This window comes from Lagopus muta, chromosome 5 (assembly GCF_023343835.1).
Source record: "Lagopus muta isolate bLagMut1 chromosome 5, bLagMut1 primary, whole genome shotgun sequence".
NCBI lineage: Eukaryota > Metazoa > Chordata > Aves > Galliformes > Phasianidae > Lagopus > Lagopus muta.
This window is the reverse complement of record NC_064437.1, coordinates 43,490,695-43,512,402: the sequence shown is the minus strand read 5'-3', so window position 1 is coordinate 43,512,402 and position 21,708 is coordinate 43,490,695. Positions and strand designations below refer to the sequence as shown.

At 35.7% G+C, this 21,708-nt stretch overlaps 2 protein-coding genes across 7 annotated transcripts in view; one reads left to right on the top strand and one right to left on the bottom strand.

The window, feature by feature from the left end:
* RPS24 (ribosomal protein S24) overlaps positions 1–21,708 on the top strand; it is a 559,366-nt gene that overhangs the window by 413,931 nt on the left and 123,727 nt on the right. The gene's annotated exons all lie outside the window — the stretch shown is intronic.
* The window catches only part of DLG5 (discs large MAGUK scaffold protein 5), a 101,858-nt gene that overhangs the window by 7,342 nt on the left and 72,808 nt on the right, over positions 1–21,708 (bottom strand). The window contains exons 12-31 of one of the 2 annotated variants that reach the window (XM_048946528.1): positions 21,526–21,653; positions 21,057–21,232; positions 20,515–20,618; positions 20,063–20,155; positions 18,121–19,140; positions 16,252–16,390; positions 14,211–14,355; positions 13,609–13,730; positions 12,480–12,569; positions 11,542–11,710; positions 8,304–8,381; positions 7,493–7,655; positions 6,471–6,604; positions 5,949–6,113; positions 4,823–5,006; positions 3,767–3,915; positions 3,316–3,486; positions 2,590–2,786; positions 1,697–1,840; positions 1,390–1,517 (exon numbers count right to left, since the gene is read on the bottom strand). In XM_048946528.1, coding sequence (XP_048802485.1) covers positions 1,390–1,517; positions 1,697–1,840; positions 2,590–2,786; positions 3,316–3,486; positions 3,767–3,915; positions 4,823–5,006; positions 5,949–6,113; positions 6,471–6,604; positions 7,493–7,655; positions 8,304–8,381; positions 11,542–11,710; positions 12,480–12,569; positions 13,609–13,730; positions 14,211–14,355; positions 16,252–16,390; positions 18,121–19,140; positions 20,063–20,155; positions 20,515–20,618; positions 21,057–21,232; positions 21,526–21,653 — 3,699 coding nt within the window. The remainder of the gene's footprint in view (positions 1–1,389; positions 1,518–1,696; positions 1,841–2,589; positions 2,787–3,315; positions 3,487–3,766; positions 3,916–4,822; positions 5,007–5,948; positions 6,114–6,470; positions 6,605–7,492; positions 7,656–8,303; positions 8,382–11,541; positions 11,711–12,479; positions 12,570–13,608; positions 13,731–14,210; positions 14,356–16,251; positions 16,391–18,120; positions 19,141–20,062; positions 20,156–20,514; positions 20,619–21,056; positions 21,233–21,525; positions 21,654–21,708) is intronic. The other variant, XM_048946529.1, reaches the window with a different exon arrangement.

Here is a 21,708-nt window from a genome sequence, read left to right as displayed (position 1 = left end):
TAATGAAATGAAAATCTCATTATATTTATCTCAGATAATTTTTTTTTTCCCAATTTAAATAAATTCATTTGCTCTTTCAGAAATCATAAACAAACAAGAGTTAAAGTAATAAGACTGTATAGTTTGACAGAAAACTATAAACAATGAATAGATTTTTATTAACATCTGTTAATTAATCTGTTGCCATGATCATTATGTTCACAAGATAGATATGACTGCATTAAGTCAAACTGCTTAAAAAAAGCGAAACAAGCAACTAAACTGTCATTTCATAGGGAGGCAAAACCTATAGACTCTAAAAAAAAAAATTACTTCTAACTTTATATAATAACACTGCAAAAGAACATGCACATTCCAAGATGGAATCAAGTGCACCCTCAGCAAGTTTGCTGATGACACCAAGCTGAGTGATGCAGTTGACACAGTGGAAGGAAGGATGCCATTCAGAGGGACTCAACAGACTTGAAAGGTGGGCCCGAGTGAAACCTGATGAGGTTCAACACAGCAAAGTGCAGAGTTTTGCACTTGGGCCGGAGGAATCCAGGCATTTATACAGACTGGAAGGAGCAGCCCTTGAGAGCAGCCCTGCAGAGAAGGACCTGTGAGTCCTGATGGATGAAAAACTTAACATGAGCCAACAGGGAGGTGATTGTTCCTCTCTGCTCTTGTGAGGCCCCATATGGAGTACTGTGTCCAGGTCTGGAGCCCCCAGTACAAGACAGACTGGGAGTTGTTGGAGAGGGTCCAGAGGAGGGAGGGCCACAAAGATGATCAGGGGATTGAAGTACCTCCTCTATGAAGACAGGCTGAGGGAGCTGGGCTTGTTCAGCTTGGAGAAAAGAAGGCTGCAACATGACCTCATTGCAGCTTTTCAGAACCTAAAGGGAGCCTACAAACAAGAGGGGAATCAACTCTTTGAAAGGGTTGATAACAGCAGGGCAAGGGGAAATGGTTTTAAGTTGAGGGAGGGAAGATTAAGGTTGGATGTCAGGGGGAAGCTCTTTACTATGAGATCGGTGAGGTGCTGGAACAGGCTGCCCAGTGAGGATGTGGATGCCACGTCCCTGGAGGTGTTCAAAGCCAGGTTGGATGGGGCCCTGGACAACCTGGTCTTGTAATAAATGGGGAGACTGGTGGCCCTGCCTGTTGCATGGGCGTTGGCGATTCATGATCCTTCCAACCCAGGTCATTCTGTGATTTCTACAAAGATGGACTAACATGAAACTGTATTTAAGTAGTTACAATAATCACTTTTTTTTTAATTTTATTCAGTGGCTTGGGGAAGAATTTGCTGGACAATGCCAAGACAAAATTTCCACTTTCCCTGCTCCTTAGAATGACTATATAATGCAAATCTTACCAAGAACTACAGCATTAATAGTGACTCACCTTTTCTGTTATCTCCTTTATTGAAGCAACAGTTGTTACATCAAAATGTCCACTCCTCCGTTTATAATCTATAAATAGGCAATCCTTCACACCTCTCTCAATGGCTTGTTGGGAAGCCTTCATAACCTCTGTTACATGGAATCAGAAGAGAATCACTGCTCATTCCTATTTTTTAGGCACAGAACAAGACTAACAGAGTAGCCTGTAAATGAAGATACTCCTTTTTTCTGCCTTTGTGCTACCATTTAATTCACATACAGACGTTACCATCTAACACAGAAGAAATTAGTTATATTCCCATTCTTACCAAGAGGACATCTGCAAAATTTTCCTGGGGATTCTTTGACCAACATGTCTTTCACAGCATCAAGTAATGGTCCTAGAATAAGCACGGGTCTAGGAGAGGTACAGTCCACTTTCTGTACACGCTGATACGCCAGACTTGCAGAATCTACACCAAAAAAAGAATTATAAAAGTAGATATTATTCTCCTGGCATTCTTCAGATAATGTGGTAACTGTAATTGTGAAAACAACTTCACATCTGCTTTTCAGCAGAGAAGGGCCTTCAGAAATACAAAAATGCTAACTATATTAATTACTGCAATTTTCCCAACCTGACAGCTTAAAAAAAGACATTAAAAAAACAAAAAAAAAAAACCAAAAAAACTGAACCTCACAATTCCAACCCCTCCCATTTTTTAAAAGGAATAATTGCTAGTTTGTGCTAATATTGTGAGCAATATACACTAGTCACTTAATTTGTTAGGTTGAAGGGAGTGTTGTAATCAACACAACTTTTGTATAGCAATAAACAAACTGAAGATTTTTGAGTGTGCCCAGGATTTCTGCCTAGATTAAGTGATGCGGACAGAAATTGAGTAGTTGGAAAGAATGATTGAAACAATGCATCAAAATGCACCAAAAGCCCTCTCTCTCTGCAAATGAAACATCAGTGTCAATTATTAGGAATAAACTACCAAAAAAACCCTTTCTTAAAAAGAGTTTGACAATCTGGCTTACTATTTAATACAGGTTTTTTTGGGTTTTTTTTTTTTTTTTTTTAATTTGCTCCTGCAAGAAGTGTACATTTATCATTTATATGAAATACCATACAGAAAGGTAGGTTATTTGTTAAATGTATTGCTGCAGACAATTGAAAACAAAAAGATACCCTCTCGAGTACAACAAAGGTACTTGCCATCCAAGAATGGGATTGAGTCTGTGCTGATTGTATCGAGAGCAAGCAAATCCTTTCCATCTTTGGAACCACTCCGTTTGTGTTTATGCTTTCTCCTAAAAAATGACCTTCGTGCTGCTGCTGACAATGTCTTGGAAGAGCTGTTCTCATCCTTAGTCTCAGACATGCTGTGTCTCCTATAGAATTCCTGATCCATCCTGTAGTAGAAGAGTTACAACATGGAGAAGATACTATTAGAAGAAAATATAAAGGAAAGCAGAGGGACTAACAAACAAAATATATAACTTGGCAATAATTAATTTGACTTTGGTAATAATTTAAAAATGTTAATTCCTCCATGTCCCTGAGCTGTTCTACCAACATTATGCAATTGTGTTTGATGCAGTTTTCCATTAACATCACTATCCACAGAAAAATAAAATCACTGGAACTTTACAAGAACAAGTGCTGCGCCATTGGGCTAGAGCATATTTTTGCTGTGGTAACTCTCACTTTCTGCTCTTGAATTATCTATCACAACATTGGGCTATGAGTGCTTTCCATTTATTATTCAGTGACAGTATAATTGAGTTGGTAGAGAAATGTATTTAAATACATCTCCCATAAAATGATTTCTGAGAATCAATATCTCCTAGAACCAACAGAAGCAAGCAAGTCTTACATCAGCTATCATTTGTCAGACAATTTTGAAGACTGAGGTAAGTAACTTGTATGGTTATCACTCACATATATTTACTAGGAATCTGTCCTCTTTCCAGTTTCTGAGCATTCTCATCTAGCTGCCAAGCCATCCAGCAACCAAAGTTTCCTTGTGGTAAAGTATCATCAACATACAAAATGTCATCCTTCTTAAAGCTTAAGTCCTGTTCCACCTCTGCCACACGGTCATAAAGTGCTCTGGAAAGAAAGATAAATATGCTCTTCAACTGATCTCCATCAACTGAAACACAGAACAAGTTTCTTTAAAGAAAATGGAACAGATTAGAGCACAGAAGTTTACAATGAAACATGCAGACTTACTATGTTACAAATTGTGTATTCACAGTCAAAGAAACTAGCTGGGATAAATTATTAACTTTGAATTTCTAAAAGGTGGCAAAAGAGATGTATTATCTCTTTTGTAATAGTCAGTATCATCCTAACCACTTTACTTTGTTATTACGTCATGCTCAAATACCTGATAAAGAATCCATCTCCAGGAAGCTCTTTTATCCTATTAAATTCCTCAATTCTGTATTGAGTCTTTATTTTGATATTTTCTCCAGGTTTCAACATTTCGAGGTAAGCTTCCTCAGCTGTTTTAGTTCGCATATCAATGGATCCATACTACAAAAACACAAAACCCTTAAGCGTGATACAAATCTTAACAGACAACAGAATTAGGTGAGCTTGAAAAACCATGTAAAACGAGTCTGTTTTTCATAATGGAACACCCTACATACAAGCAAATCTTGTCACTTACCTATAGCAGTTAGTACCTTAAAATGTCTATCAGGAGTTGCGATAAAAGGCAAAACACAAACTGAATGTAGTTGGCATAACCAGGAGAGACAGCTTACACTTCTTTTAAGTAGTATGGAAGCATAAGCTGAGAACTGCAGAATTCAAACAGGAAATATTTTTTTTTAAGGGAAAAAGGTTGCCTGAGGGAAGTCAGAAAATTTCTAAGCAAGATCTACATCTGGATACTAGAGACACAATGGGAGAATCTCAACAGTCAGAGAGTATTAATGTTCAGCCATATCTGAAAAGCTTATTAAAAGAAAAATATACAGCATCTTAACAGTCCTGTCAAGCAGAGAAATAGTCTTGTGTCAAATTAAGATAGTAAAGTCAAAGACATTTCATGATTTTCCCCAAAGTCCGATTAGAATTTCATTGTGTTAAATTCAATAGTCTTCTGTTTCACAGTATGTTCCATATTCCTATCTTTGTTGTCTATACAGAACTGTATTCAAGATTTTCCATTTAGATAAGAATAGCTGTTTATAATTCCAAGTAGAATATATTAGTCCTTCAAAATCATGCAACCTATGCTCTTGGTGGCAGTTCTCCAGGTCTGTATAATCAGATCTTCATACATTGCAGTCAGAATAAAATAATCATTTTCACAGTTTTCATGTTAGGCTCACAAAACATTTCCTATTGCAAGACAGCAAGATCCTCTGTACAACTTCCTCTCTGTACCATCCTAGACATTTTGTCTGCATGCAGTAAAGTTTTCTTAACTTACCTCAAGTATCATATCACCCAAAACTAGTCCATCAGGTCCTTTAGCTGGGCTATCATCATCTACATCTGATACAAATATTCCATACAGATTTCCACCACATATCTGGATCCCAAGATCCACTTGGGATTTTTTAACAACAACAGTTCTTGGTTCAGGGGTCCTTTTGTTTGTGTCCACAGGGCCCCTTTTGATAGGAAGAAATAACAGATATAGTTCAATTTAAAATCTTGCATGAAGAGCATACAGTCAACTAGCTGCCATGAACAATATACGAGGACTGCTCTGACAGCAATGTCTCCTATTCTATTATGTTGTTCCACAACAACAGAGGCAGATGTTAGTGGTATGGCAGTAGAGGTTGAACCTTCTCACAATATTCTGTTACATTCTGTTGCTGTGCAACAGATGGCAGCAGAGGGGCAGTGTGACAAAATAGCATCTGACATGGAAATGCAAATGAAGCAGAGGTGTGGAGTTAAATATCTCCATGCAGAAAAAAAAAAAAATTCACCTACTGACATTCTCTGATGTGTTGTGAACATTTATGGAGATGAAACAGTGGATATGAGAACAGTGAGGTGGTGGGTCGTGTGTTTCAGCAATGGTGACAGTGACATGAAAGACAAGTCGTTCCAGACAGCCATGCAGATTTTTACAAGCTTGGTATGCAGGCTCTTGTTCATCACTGGTGAAATTGCAGCGCTGATGTTGGTGACTGTGTTCAGAGTGTTTTGTAGCTGACAATTTGCTGTACTGAACAATGTTATTGTGCTCTTTGTATTTATTGTAGCTTCCACAGAAATAAATAGGAGGCATTACTCTCAAAGCAACCTATGCATATCTACGGAATTATTATTTAAAATAGGCTATGTACAGATATAGTCATATAAAACAAACTTCATGTTATTTACAGATCCTTTTAACTAAACCAGTCTCATATTACAGTTCCTCCACTCCTTGCAGACTCAATCTTTCAAATACAGACTGAAATCATGCAGTTTTACCTTGAGCCCAGTTAGTTTGTCTGCTAACTTATTTCAACCGGGCCACAATGTATACAAAACTACTTTTTACATCTATTCTGACAATACTTATTTTCTTCATTCAGGCAAAAATTGTTCTGTACCTAAAGGAATTTCGGGGACTTGTGGTCGGCGTGGTTTGTTTGGATGGGGGTGTCATTGTTCCTTCATCCTGTTCACTCACAGTATCGATTATGGAATGATTGTCGGGAGTTGCAGCTCCACTGCCTTGAGGGGTGGAATGATTACTCACAGGTTCTAGGCGAGAACTAATAGGAAAAGAGAATGAAAGGCTAGTGGCTAGCGTTTCACCAATGTCAAATATTTTTGATGCAAACAAACTTTTTAATATGTCAAATAATCTACATTATCCATAAATCCAAGAGAAAAATAAAGCTCAATCTTGAGATTTGATCATGCATCTAAATGGGATAGATAATTTCACTAAATCATACACTTTGTCTAATTTTGGGAAACTTTCCAAACTTCTCAACTATTAAAAAAAAAAATGGTTTGAAGTACCACAGTCTCCTAATCCTAGGAAGTCATTTTTAATTTTGGTTAAATTATTTATACTGAAATAAAGAGGAACATGTAAGTGTTATTTTGAGTCTAGTCACTCTTACCTTGATCGTGAATGATTGCCAAGCTGATACATGTGTGGGTTATACTGAGCCAGAATAGTAATTGTGTCGCACTGTTGTCCAATGATTAATCGAGCCTGTTGCTCTGTAGCATTTCTCAAATTTATTCCATTAAACTACAGAAGAAACAAACAAGAAGTTGTCAAATTTTCAAATGGAAACTAGTAAAATCATTCTTTCAATCTCCTAGTCAATTCAACATTTAAATGTTGATTTATTTCAACAGGAGTAAATAGGATGACAGATGTCCTGCAATGATTCTTAAGTGTCTGAACTCCTTGGAAGGATTCACTAACTTTATTATTTGGCATCCCAAGCATGAGTTTAAAATCCTTTTACTATTGAAAGACATAAATATTCTGTACTGTGTTATGATTTGCTATAACTGATTACATGCAGATTGGTTCAGACTATTGATCAGAAAAAAAAAAAAAAACAAGACTTAAATATAAATTTATATCCAGAATCAATTCAGGTCCATTTTCAGTCATTCACACATGCATTTGCAAAGCAACTCTTTACACACTGTAAAACTCTTTGTACATTGTAAAATCGTCTTCCATATATTTATTTAGTGCTTCAGATCAGACTCTTAATGCAGCTGATCTAACTGATTATTTTTTAAACCAGCTTATCCCAGGTATGGATATAACCAAACAATAGTAGCACAAAATAGTAGTACAAGCTAACTGTATTTACTCATCTTATCCTGGAGAGCATGACTTTGGGACTACGTTATTTAAGTACCTAAACTAGCTAGTTTAAAATTGACATATAACAACTATAAAAGGTGCAAGCAGATCTACCATCAAGACATTTTATACTGATGCCTGACAAACAGCCACTAACAATCACACTTACTGGACTACCACAATACAGAATAACTCTGCCACTTCTCACAATACAGAAGCTTTCACAAGGCGTTCTTTTGAGGAAGGTAGTTGTTTCATGACATGTACGAACGGATTAAAAGTCATAAGAATAGTAAGCAAACAAACAATTACCTCTAGTAACTGATCACCGTACTCAAGTCCAGCTTGATGTGCAATGCTCCCACCTGTTACTTTAGAGACAAATATTCCACCATTTTCTCCACTCACAATGGAAATTCCTAGTGGCTCAGAACCCTTCTGCACTTTAACATGACGTGGCTCTTCCATGTAGGGCCTTTTAGAGGAGAAGGTTAAAACTGATTTGAACAAAATCGCACTTAAACCATAACGAAGTCATTTTTATATGACACACTTTATGGCTAAGTTGCAATAAAAAAACAAGTTTAAACAGTTACTTAAAAAAAATTACCGTCAACTGCTGCAAACGCATTCCTTTAACACCATGCAATGTACAGTGGCAGAATTAAATGTATACCAATTACACAACTGCTATAAAGCATTATGGTAAATATGAATTACAAATAGTATGATGGGGAAGTTGGTAGGAAATGAACTTCCAGATCCATACTATATAAAAGTAGTTTAGCTACAGTATATAACATGTAATTTACAAACCATATTCCAGAAAGGTATGTGACTATTATAAATGCTGGGAGTCTTTACTGGCCATGAAAATAAATATAATAAATGATGAGACAAATCAAAGAAAAACAATGCACAATATCAGATTTCATATTTGTATGCAGGGAAACATAAATTAGTAATGAAAATTAAGCAGTTGCAAACTCAAGCCATTAAGACAGCAGTTTGCATGGTATCATTACAATTACCATGCAAATTCTCCTCAGGGCAATTATCCAAACGTAAAATAGCACAAAGTGCGCAATACTGCTTGCGAAGGACAACCTTATATCAGGCCAACCTCAAACTCCTTAGTGATGAGAACCTAGGCCTAGGAGCCACAGGGATTCTCAGAAAAGACCTATTACGGAACAGATATCTGAAAGATGGAGAAGATTTGAGAAGAAAAGAACACTTAGAAAAAGACACACAGTAATACAACACCAGTAAGTATAACAAGAAAATGGATCTTATGAAAGAAAATCCTGATACGTTCTCCTTTCCTCCCCCATACTTGGAGATGTATCCACCCATACAAACAGGGCTAGTCCCTCCATGGTGTGAATAAACAAATAGGAGCATCCCAAAAAGTACTGGTTCATGTTATGATTAACTCAACAGAGTCTACATAGTGAAAGGCATCACGGGGTATTCAGAATGGAACTACTTGGAACAGTGATGGATTTAGGTCCCACTAACAGCAACTGCAGGTCTTGGTAGTCCTTCTAGCATACAATTTTAATAGCATTACACTAGTTTTTATAAGTATTAATAGGAGAGTCTTCTTTCCTAACACTTGACTATATAAATTAGATACTCCCTAAGCTGTGCAGACTGTTTCAATTACTTAAATCCTGCTGTTCAGATATCTGATGAGTTAAAGGAAGTTAACTGCTACTAACATATGTAGCAAATGAAGGGTGCCTTTGGAAATAGTAGAATTTGGGGCACATGTGAGGGGAGGGAAGAAGACACAAATTCATAATAAACTATGCTTAATGTTTCACAGTCTTTGAAGGCAAGCATCTGGTAGTCTTCTGTAACAAGGACATAACTTGTCAGTTATTATTGTACAACAGAAAAACTGTCAATTTGAGACAATCTTATCAAATCAACATCACTATTAGAGACAATATCTACCCCTGGAGCTTGACTATCAGTGCACTGAAGGTATAACAGTTTTGAGTTATTCTGTGTATTATCAAACACACAGGACTAAAATCACTGATGTTACCAGTATTACATACAAAAAATTTTTTACTATCAGCAAACAAGTACCAAAGCAGCCTCTCTGCTCTTTTTCCATTTTTAAAATACATATAGCTTATCTTACCTGAATCATGCTAACTCCCAGAAAACTGGCACTTAATAAACTACTTTTAAAACTATGTAAATCATGACGTAATGTGAAGCCTTTTACTTAATATCACAATGTGATTACATACTAATGGTCCAAAATAAAATTTGTCAAGGTCTAATAGCTGATTGAATACTAGAACTATATTTCTGTTATCTGTCATAGCCTTATGTTTCCGCCTACCACATGCATTTTCCATTTGGATTGGAATGAGTAAGAATCAAACCCACACAAATTGCACAGGATTGTACCTTAAGATTTTAGTAAATACAAAATGAAAGGCAACTAGAAATGCATATAGTAGGGAAACAAGAATGATGTAAAACAGAATGGTAGCGTCAAAAATGTATCTTACTTTGGTAAGCAGTGTTTTTAAAATCAAATGAAGCACACTCTTCTACAGTATTCAAACTGCCTGCCAGAATCACTAAATGCTGCTTAGAAATAAGTTGTAATTGATCACATTTCTTTAAATTTTCATTTAAATTGGTTTTCCTAAAAAAACAAAAGAAAAATAAAATAAAAAAAAAAATCAACAGAACAAACTTTTTTTTAATCTGTATTATATGATATGGGGAAAGGCCAAGCAAATTGCTTATATTCTGTGAGGAGGACAGGTGAGAAAAAAACAACCATTTAAAGATGCTATCTAGGCATCATCACACATTTGTTTAGGATACATTTAATTCAGAAATACCTATTTTAACAAGCCTTTGTATTTCTGGGATATGTGGTTTTTTTCCTGAACAAAATAATATTCTTTTTCAGCTGAGGGAGTCATCCAGACTACTGCCTATACATGGTACACCAAGAATAAAAGGGTTGGAGCCTGACTGTATTTTGACCTTCGGATCAATAGTAATAAAAAAATTTTAATTCTCAGAGATTAGAATGTACATTTTGTACTGACAAAGCATTATAAGGATATCAAAAAGCCAGCTTTTGCCACTGAACACTATACATAATCATTAGTCATGTGAAAAAGATAATAAATTGTGACTTGGAATTTGCAATTGACAAGTAGAAGAACATTCATATAAGAAAACAAACATAGCACCAAAGTCAAAAAGAAGTATAAAAGCATGAAAAACCCACGAAGACCTCTTCCATTCCCTTTCAAAGTTGCACTGTATACAGTATATAGTGTCACTACAATAACTTAGTTACAGATTCTTTTAACTACTTAAAAAACAATTCATATAACATTTTATAAATAGCTTTTTATTACTACCAGCAAACTTAGGATACAGAATATCCTTATTCCTTCATTCACATTCTTATAGTCAGTCCTTTTACAGAAGTTGGGCAATACAAGACAGTCCTAAAGTCCACATAAATGTAATCTATTTCAGCACATCATAGATCTCTTATACTGCCCAGAAGACATTTAGTTGTCTCAGTGTGAAGAAAAGCCTGAATCAGATTTGTGTTTTATTGGCCAATGCTTTGAATTCATACAAATTGTTTCATATATTCAGTCTAGCCAGATAGTGATGTCCAAGACTGATACCATAAACAACAAATCTTGAATGTATTCATAATGAGATGAAAATTCAGTAACAGACAAATTTAATCATCTTAAGAAAACAATATCAGGTTCAAACTGTGCAAGCAGCTATGCAAAGACTTGATGCTATAGCTCTTACTGGTCCAGGTACAGCCAAGAGGATCACAATAGATTATTATGTATGGATATATTCTTGCACTAACCATCTCATTTTTGTTTATCTGGCTGAACTGAATCAAGGCATAGAAGTTAGAGCACATATTGTACAATACTAAGCCAGTTGATATTTAACTATCAAATATTACTAGGTATTTTATTTAGTTTTCTAGAGTACAGAACAAGCCTATCATAAAAAAGCATCTGAGCTCAAGTGAATGTATCTCAATTTAGACTGTATTTGGCATGGCTATTAATCTAACGTGAAAAAAAGGAAACCTTTATGAAATTCCTTATATTTCTGAACTGAAGACATAGGTTTTAAAGAAGAAATTTATACAAAGATCTCTATGTACTTTGTAAAGAAAAGAAAAACATTAAGTAACAGGAACTCAAATGCATCTCTGTGCCTTCATATTCATCATTTATATCAACTGTTCACATTCCTTCCAAGCCGATAAATGTACAAGATATCACTGGACACATTCCTATAAAAAGCAAATAATGTGGGGACCTTACCTATCTTTCCTACGTTCTCCAGCAGATACTGGGCTAATGGAAATTCTAGGTAAAGTAGAAAGGGAGTTCTGAGATTGGCTGCTGGCAAAGGAAGATGTTTCCAAGTTAAGAGGTGACTGGGGAGGAGTTATCAAGCTGGGACTGCTACATTCAGAGTGTGACAAAGAGCCTACAAAACCAAAATCAAAACAAAAACATAAAATCAAGTTAGGTTTTAGTGTACTGCATTTGTCATAGTTAAGAGATCTACAGAGACATAGGGAATGATACAGTACATATCTGACCAAACCATTTGCTAACAATCTGGCAGAGCTAAGGGAAGCCAGTCTTCTAACTTCGGTAATTAAATTTAGACTTTGCAAACTCACTGCCCCTAGTGTCTATATAACAAATGTCCTCTATAAACATGCATATACGTACTGCCATTCTCACCATAGAAAGCTGGTACAGAAAAGGAACATTCAGTAGTTTGCTTCCTCTGAAAAAGCTACAAAAAATACATCTCAAATTGCTAATTATGAAACTAAAAAGACCAACTAACAGTTGCCATTTACTGTAATAGAATTTTTAACATACAATCAGTAATAAAATAGTATGAAAAATAACACATTGCAATAATTTTAAAAATACTGTAGGTAATTTCACTGTCAAAACATTTAAGACATCATTACACAAGAAAAGTGCAACCATAAAACACAGCTCAATAGTTACTTTTTTGTTTCATTTTTTCTAGTATGTCATGGCCTAGAATCAACTAACAGAGAGGTTTTTGTTAGATTTTTGCTTTTTGTTAGATTTTTTTTTTTTAATTACACTGTATCAAAATACAGATTTTGTAACATTCATAAAATTATTGTATTTAGATTTTTGAGCAACTTCACTTAGTAACTGACAAGGCTTTGAATTGGAAATAGTGAAAATACTACAAATAAAATTACCTCTGTCAGAGCCCATGACGGACCTTGGATATCTTGGCGTTAAAGGGATCTTAATCCTTTCTGTTCTGTACTGCAAGTTACTCGAAGAACCTATTTTTAGAATAACAAAATTATACCTTGCCAAATTTTAAAGGAATAATATGAAAAAAACACATTTACCCTCTACTTTTTCAATAAGCAGAAAAATGGGTTCTGAATTTCTGCAGAAGCATTAATGATTATTCTCATATACATGGTGTCTAACATACTTCTGATAGTTACATGGTGAGTACAAACAGCGCAGTGCAGTCATACAGTGCATATGTACAGTTCATTCTTCATTGAAAAATATTTAAAATTTTTGATACAACTGCAATTTAACTGAAGTCTAAGCAAGAAACTAACACTTGAGGTTACTAGGAACCCATGGGCCTTGACAAAAGGTATTTAAAGCATTTTTATTATATTCTGCTTGGATGAAGACATTATTCCTTGGTACTGTTTCCTAACTGCTGTGACTTTTTGTTGCTGTTGCAGCTACAAAGCTGCCATGCTTTATTCAAATGCAATTATAATAACTGATGGAACTCAGGAACACACGCACGCACAAAAAAGGTAGTACGTGATTCAAAGTGAAAAAAAATTCTATAATGTTAAAATGCTTAAACAAAACATACATTTTCTTCGGTTCTATTAAGATACATGTCAGTGTATGTTATGTCAATGTCAATCAAGTAAACACAATTACAACTATTTCCAACAAGATGATTTACAGCAGGTTATTACTTTTTTGTTCTGGATGCTCTTTCCTTTTCTCATCTCCACCTCAGTAAACCTCAAATATAATTTGTCTGGACATTCCATCTTCATGAGAATACTTCCAAATAGTAATAGGTGTTGAAAGGATAATTTTGCATCACTCACAAATAATACTTTAAAAGAGACTATTAAGAGCAAATTAAATAAGGCTACTTCCAGGGAACGCCACTGAGCATAAAACCAGAAAAATGAAGCAAAGAAATTCAAGAAGCCTTTTAGGCTGTGCAAACTTTGGCAATTCTATAAATCATGAAAATAAGGAATTTTCCATTTATTATTATTCTCTTGTATGGAAGAGTCTCACATGAAATAAATCAGAAAAGCAAGTTACCAAGTCTTGCACTGGATGGCAGTGAATTTGAGCCATGAGATGCTCTTGTACGTGGATTTTCAGAGTATTCATTGGAGTGCTTATGACTCAGGTCCAAGCTCAAGCGACCTTGATGCTGGGCACTACATCAAAACAAAAAACAGGGCAACAGTCAGAACTGGGTGAAGTGTCTCAGCAAACAATAATTAGCCTACAGACAATTTTGATTATCCTTATCCTGAGTAAAATGAATTCTGCCCTACTTCTCACTTCCTAATTGTCCTGTCATTTTACTAGTTAAGACAACTCAGAGAAAAGAGAGCCTACAGTGCTTTAAAAAAGATGGAAAGATTTCGTTCAAAAGACTAAAACAAACAAACAACAAAACAACAACATTACAAAGTAGTTGCTTAAAAAAGTAATTTCTTTTTCAGCATTAGTCAGCAGAAGAGGAGGGAAAGACAAACAATCAGTTTCTGAAAGACATGAAAGCAATTGGCAAATCATGCTATTGAGAAGTTTGAGTCTAATAGTGTTCCACTCCACACTGAACAAACCAGCTACCTGAAGCAATTTCATCCTAACGCGAACAAAAACTTAAGGTGATAGAAAGTTCAAAACACCTGGGATGCAGATGCTGATGGCATATTTGGCTGGCAACGGATGGGCAATTGTTGGTGTGTACTCTGTGGCTCCATGCAGTATAGATGGGATTTCGCATGACCGCAGTTACTGCAGGGCACGGTGCTAAGCTTCTTGGTACAGTACCTGTTTAAGAAGACAGAAATACATTCTTACCAACATTACTAGCGTATAAATTACAGGTATATTTAATACAGTATATTTAAATAGTTGCATAATTATACATTGTTGTTTACATTTATGTTTATCTATAATTATAATTTATCACCATACAGGCAAATAATTCCATGCTTTTAAGTACAACGTGGTATTTTGAATCTGGATTATAATTTTCTACCATCAGTAAATTAAGTGCCTTGGGACTACAGAAAAAAAATCATTCACATCATTTTCAAATAGACCTAAAACACTTTGTTTTCAACTGTTAAACTTCATTATACAGCAACAAGAATCTCATTTTTCTCTCTGTATAGTCATCTGCCAGAAACAGAAGTTTTTATTCTGTACTTGAACTATCTGCAGTTAAAACCATTTGACCATTCTTGTTCTTCTGTTGTCTTAGAATCCCACTTCTGACATGTCTGATGGTTTTGGAATACAGTATTTCGTATCTATTTATTCAGAAAACGTATTACTTAAGCTGTTCATTGAAATCACTCATCCTTTAGTACTCTACTTGATCAATTTCCTCTTAAATGAGTATTATAGCATAATACGCTACAGCAAAAACTTGCATTTCAAGACATATCATCTAATGTAGATTTGATTTGATTAGGTTATATAACACGAAAGAAGGAAAGTGATATGAAAAAGAGTAACAAATCACAGAACAAAAGTTTCTTTGAGCTGAGATACAATTGAGCATGCATTTACATTCTGAAAACTGGATGGGACGACTGGGTCTGAAACTGCCCGTTATTCTGTATACACAAGTCATTACCTCTGACATAAACCTCAATAAGTTTGCCATAATTTTGAATCTTAGCAGCAACTTATGGATTGCAGAAAAAATTGAGGGTAAATTCATAAAAATCAATGTTTTCTTGGACTGAAAATCAAGTATCAAATGTAACTGCTGAAGCTAACTATACAGTGAAGACTGAACAATCCACCTGTCAACAGGTCTAACCAAAATGCATCCTGACCGGTTTAAAATAACTGGTGTACAGTAACCTCATTAGCTCTTCAAAGCACTCTGTTTAGTCTGTGCCAACTTTAAAGCAGTTAGTTTGGATAACTGAGACAACGTGCTTTCTGTTTTCCATTTTACCTGATCATATTGATTTTTGTGTGAGCTGCTTCTGAGACTTCTCTTCAACAGCTTTGAATCTCAAATGCACTAACTTTTAATCTTTAATTTAGATACACTAAGATCACAACCAACTGGGGCATTCTATCTCATATACTCCAAGAACACAGTTCCCAACAGATAGAGACTAATATGCGACAATTTCTGAATATCAAGTATTTTTGCTTTGAAGTACTTCAGAATCTGACTGTAGGTAACATGCAGGCTGCATCCACTTACTGTTCACTTTCAAAATATCTGGAAATCTTATTTGTCTCCCTATGCACAGGCTACACGTTGTTCACCACTGACACATTTGAAATTCCTGTACAACACAGAATCAGATGAAACAAATCCTTCAGATGAGAGCTGTTCAGTTTCTTTGATGGCTCTCCAATACATTAGATTTCTTTACAGTCCATAAACTGAAAATATCATGTTCAGATTACAAAAGAACAGAAAAATATGTTTTGTATTTCATATTTCTTTTGCCTCATCTTGACTGATATAGGCAGATTCCTTGCAGCATTCCAAGAAAGTAAATATGAGTTCTTACCTAATTCTAGGGAAGATATTTAGAATATAAGAATGTAACTGAGCTTATTTCTGGAATACAGTAATTAACAGGGTGAAATTTTACAGTTAGTATTCAGGATCTCAGGAAAGAAGTCCATGCTAGACATCTCTGACTTGAGTAAAAAGAGGCACTTGCCGTCCACATCAGCATCACTCACCTGATGACATGCCTCCAGTGTACAAAGTGGAAGACACAAAGCCATCACTATGCCTAGCAGAACGTTTTGGTGAATACAGTGCCCATTCCTGTACCTCTGGAGACAGGTGTTCCTCACTAGCCGGTGTATATTTTTGCACCTATAAAACCAGAAAATTTGATTATTTGATTAAAGGCAGTTGGAGATACAGAAGAAAAAAAACCCTTAAATTCCATAGGCAATAATCAACTTCAAATTTTTCAGTACGTATTCCAGAATATGCTTGCCACCACTTAACATGACAGTCAACATATAACAATATAGTTGTTATATCTTTACTTCATCTTCCACTAGTATTATTCAGTTCTACCCCTTCTTCCTCCAAGCCTCCAGTTGTTACTATTTTGTAAGCTTCTTAGGGCAAAGTTTGAAACTTATCTGATACATTTTCCATCAGTACAGTACACCTGAGTTACACTTCTCCTTCAAAATACTACTATCACAGAATATTTCAAGCTTAGATTGCATTCTTTAGCATATGTACTCCATGTTACTTTAGCCACTACTGCAAGTGTTGCCAAATGAGAGCTGGCTAATAAGCCACAAAATATTTTCCTCTAAGTCTGCATAATGACATCATCAACATAATGATACAGGTTGTGAAGCCATTGTAGTTTCTGTTCTGTATGCAGTGAACAGACACTGGTGTGTCAGCCACTCTCCCTAGCTTTGTACCATCAGCAAACTTGATGAAGGTGCATTCTATCCCTTCACCCAGGTCACTGATGAAAATGTTGAGCAAGACCACACCCAGACTTAGCGTGGTTTTAGTACACAAAGACCATTCCATCAAAACCATTTTCAGAGTGAATGGTCTCAACTCAGAGGCACAATACCACCACTGTTCTCTAGTCAACAATTTTAGAGTTAAATCCCCCATTACTTTCTTAGATACTGGAGAGAAACTAGGGGAGCTGGAAAAACAAAAAAAAAAAAACCACAGAACTCAGACTTAATTTAACCCTAAAGATGGAAATGTGCAAATACCTCAAGTAACCTTAAAAAAAAAAAAAAAAAAAAAAAGAATTTCTAAGTCTGTAATATAATTTTGTTTGTCTCCATAGATTAATACTTATATGATTATTCTGGCATAGCAAGGTACAGAGCAGGAAAGGTAAAGAAAATGACATTCTAAGTTCTTTTGATGTTGATTAGATGCAAGGAAAAATAACTTTAAAACTTGAGATTTCAGGTGGCAAATACACATTGCACTTTTTTTCCAAACTGAACAAACCTGAGATGGTGGACCCAAAACTACATTATTGACTATTCTACTTCATTTTATGTGGTCAGTTAAACAGGCTAGTCATTCTAGATCACAGAGAATTTTTTCTCGACCTTCCCTGGTAGGATGTTACCCAAAATCTCCACAGTCAAATTTATTTAAACAAATGACAGACCTACTTTGAACAATGTTGCTGAATCATATTCTTATAAACAGTCCATCTTTATAGTGCAATGAGTATATTGCTCTGCCAATTTCAGATTACATTAGCACGTATGTAGACAGACAAAATAAAAAATGTCACTATGAATGGTAAATCTTTTTCCCCTAATCTGTAGATTTGAGCCAAAGAGATTTCTGAAAAGAAGCCTTTGGGTAAGCTCCTATTTAGAGGAAAGAGCCCTGATCCTCCACAGAAAACAGTGAAAATCAAAATGGAGTTACAAAATAGAACCCAATCATTCTGTTTGGTGGTCTTGTATTTTGTGATACTTGCAACAATTGAAGGAGTAGCTCCTCAAGGGACTTGGATTTTGTGAACAGGCTTCGTATTCACATCGAAGCCAAAAAAAAAAACCCAACAGATTTTCATAGCAAAATTTTACCTGAAGCGCAGGATTAGGAATGGGCATAGGGGCCATTTTATGTCTCAGGGCAGGAGCAGATTTTGGCCTTGGCCTTTTTATCTCTGGCTCTTCAACTCTTTGAAAGCCGATGTCATCTTCACAGGATTTCCTTGAGGAGAGATGAGTACAGTCAATTCCCTCCTCACGATAATAATTTCCAGCATTCCTGTTGCGCCCCTTGAGAGTAGCAGAGTCTTGTTTAAGTGCCAAGGAAACTGGAGCTTGGGCAGTGGCTGGGCTGGTAGGTGGTGATCCAGTTGTTACTGTAGACTCTGAAGCAGAGCTTGCCTGCTGTTTATGTTTAAATTTGATGGAGTCACTTCTCTTAGGAGGAGTTGGAGGAGTTGAAGCCACTTCAGCTTTTGATGGCTGAGGTGAATGGCCTGTCACCTGATTTGGAGAAAGGTACTCTGGCTTAGGAGGAGTTGGCGGCCTTTTGAAAGTATCAGGATCAAAGATAGATTTCCTTTGTTTTGGCTTTTTGTACACAGAAAACTTTTCTGTTTCTGTTGCTGAGATATTAACCATGACTTTCGGCCAGGTACCACCACTATGCTTAGTACCGTGTCCTTTGTCAAATGCAGTCTCAACCACCATACAGTCATTATCTGTAGGTTCATAAGGCAGCCTCCTGTTGTCCAAGTCAACAACTCCATAGCCTCGGTCCCCATATGTCTCTGGGTTGAAGGAGCTGAGACTATGTTCTGAATTACTGTGGCAACTGTGCACTGTGTTCCTATGAGAGTCTACTCGTAACGTGTTGTTAGGGAAGGGTTTGTGATCACAAAATGAACGACTGCCCTGATCATTCTGGTCTTTCTTGACATCCATGATGTCTGGATTGAAAATGTCAGTCTGTGTTGAGCTGTTGAGTTTCAGATTTCTTTTGTTTTGGGCTTGTATCTCTGATGCGTGAACCCTACAATTTGATATTTTTTCTGAATCCTTCAGATTTTCAAATATATTTTGACCACTCCAAGACGAACTCTGAGGAAAAACCTAAAAAAGAACCAACAAAAATTAAAAACACAACAACAACAACCACCTACCACATAATAACCTTAACTAAGTCTGATTTCTATTTAATTTCTGCTTAGCACAAATTATATTCTAGTCTTCTTTATTTACTTCAACCTGAATCTGCATATGCGTGGATACATTTGGGAAAAATTTAATAAAAGTCTTGCAGATTCAAAGCAAAAGATGGATAAAATGAAGCCAGATTTTTCTCTGAAACAATTTCAAAAGGGCAACTCTCCATGGTGGCAGAAGCACTGAGCAAACAGCAAAAGGACCTCAATACTACTTCTATTTCTGTTCAATGACACTAATAATCATCTTTCATTGCCCACTGCTTCACAAACATTTCTTTTTTTTTTTTCAGTTTCTTAAAAACTCAAGGTCTCACAGGCTGGAATTATCACTGACTGAACCTTTTTGACAGGTCCAGTGTAATGGGATTCTAAGCGAAACAATATTTTTATAACACTAAGTTTGAAAAAGAACTAGTGCTTATCCCTGATGATAGAGTTCAGTTTTCTGTGCAACTCCCTCCTGGCCAACAGTAAACTATAGTCAGGAAGCAATTTATCTTTCACAAACAAAATTGCTGCAGCAGTTTTGAAGCAGAAAGCAGTAAGAAAGAAACAACTGTGCTGACACTCATTTAGTCATTTAGACCAGCAAAGAAATGGGAAAAAAAAATACGAGCAATAAATAAATTTTATTTCCTACCAGAAGGCACAATGTCCTTACTCTGGAAATAACTATTTAGTGTACCATCACTGAAATACATCCAGATGATCTTGTTATTAGCAAAGACTTTCCCATGGTGATATATTCATTTTTAATACACTCTTTCCTTAAGAAGTAAGATAAATCTGTTAAAGAAAATTCTGCAAGTTTAGCTTTTCCTACTCACCTTCAACAATGACAGAGTAAGGGAATCCCTGCAGTTTCGTAACAAAGCTTCACATTCATTAAGTGACTTATTATCTAGTGCAATGCCATTGATCTACATATAAACAAACAAACAAAAAAAAACAAAAAACAAAACACAATTGAGATATATAAAATGAAAGCAGCAGATGGAGAACACCTAAAGGTATCGCCTCTGAGAGAGGGAAAGCATGGTTTTGTGTGTCATGCACATAACTGAAGTCAGGTTGACTATATAATGCATTTACCTATTCTCCACTAGAAGCTTAGTCTCCTATATATTTTTATTCCTAGTAGAGATACTATTTAGTAACACTTGTTTGATTACGTTAGACTTTATGCATTTGTATGTCTGTAGTAATGACATTTTGTCTCACAGGAGCTCATAAATCATAAATAAAAAAATACAAATCAGAAGAATGTATTCAGACTTACAGCAATTATTCTGTCTCCCACAGTAAGGGAACCCTCTTTGGCAGCTGGGCTTCCAGGCACAACAGCAGCAACAAATATTCCATTTTCTAGACTTACTCCACTATCTGAAATTCACAAAATAAACATTAATTTACTCCTGCAATTCAAATAACTACAAATATGACCTGCATACAGGATTAAGAAATATAACTACCAAAGCAAATGAGATCTCAATCTCTAACAACCCTTCCAAAGAAAGGCAAAAACATGAAAATAGAGATTTGGGGTATCCCAGAACTTAATGTGATTATACACACTAGGACTGACTGGTTGGTTTAGCTTTGTAGAAGTGTGAAAATAAAATTCATTATATTTATGGAATAAACCTATCACAAATATGATCATTCTTAGTTTGATGACAACAATTCATGAAAATCACTATCTAGTAGGTAGTAACAGCTGAAATGTGTTTTAAATAGAAGCTCAGAACATGCACTTCAATTTCAAGACATGGTTGGATGGACAAATGGGTACCATTTACATCCAGCCTTCATATCCATTACCTTTATGCCCAGAAACATTGATGTGAAGTGGTGTTATCACTCGTCCACCCAAGGACTTCCTTCTTCGAACCACCATGTTAATAACACCTCCTCCATTTAAGACAGCTTTTATAACTTGCTTTTTATCCTTATTAGTAAGATCGACATCATTTATCTTCAGCAACCAATCATTTACTCTGGCAGATAAATACAAATAGGAAGAAGCCATTGTTACAAGCATGCTGGATGTAGCACATACATAACATTCAGGAAAAGGGATACAATGGAATTGATATCTTAAAATGCTAATCCTCAATTATCTTAATATTTTAGGTATTGGTCTTGTCAGTGCCATTTCCTCATCAATATTACTAAGGTAGACATGGTCAATTATAAAAAAAAAAAATAGTCAAAACTGAAGACTTTGTAATATGCTCAATATTTTGTTTATGATTAACAAAAAGACATACCTTCCAAAGTAAAACCCTACCTTAATCGACCATCCACAACACTTCCTTTGTCTACTTTGGTAACAAAGATCCCACAGTCTCCAGGGAGGTATGGTTCATTCACACCTTCTGCCACATCAAAACCAAGTGCTTTCAAGTCCATATCGTCCTAATAAAAAATATTAACAAGAGACTCAATTGTACTGATAATTACATTGTGCCTT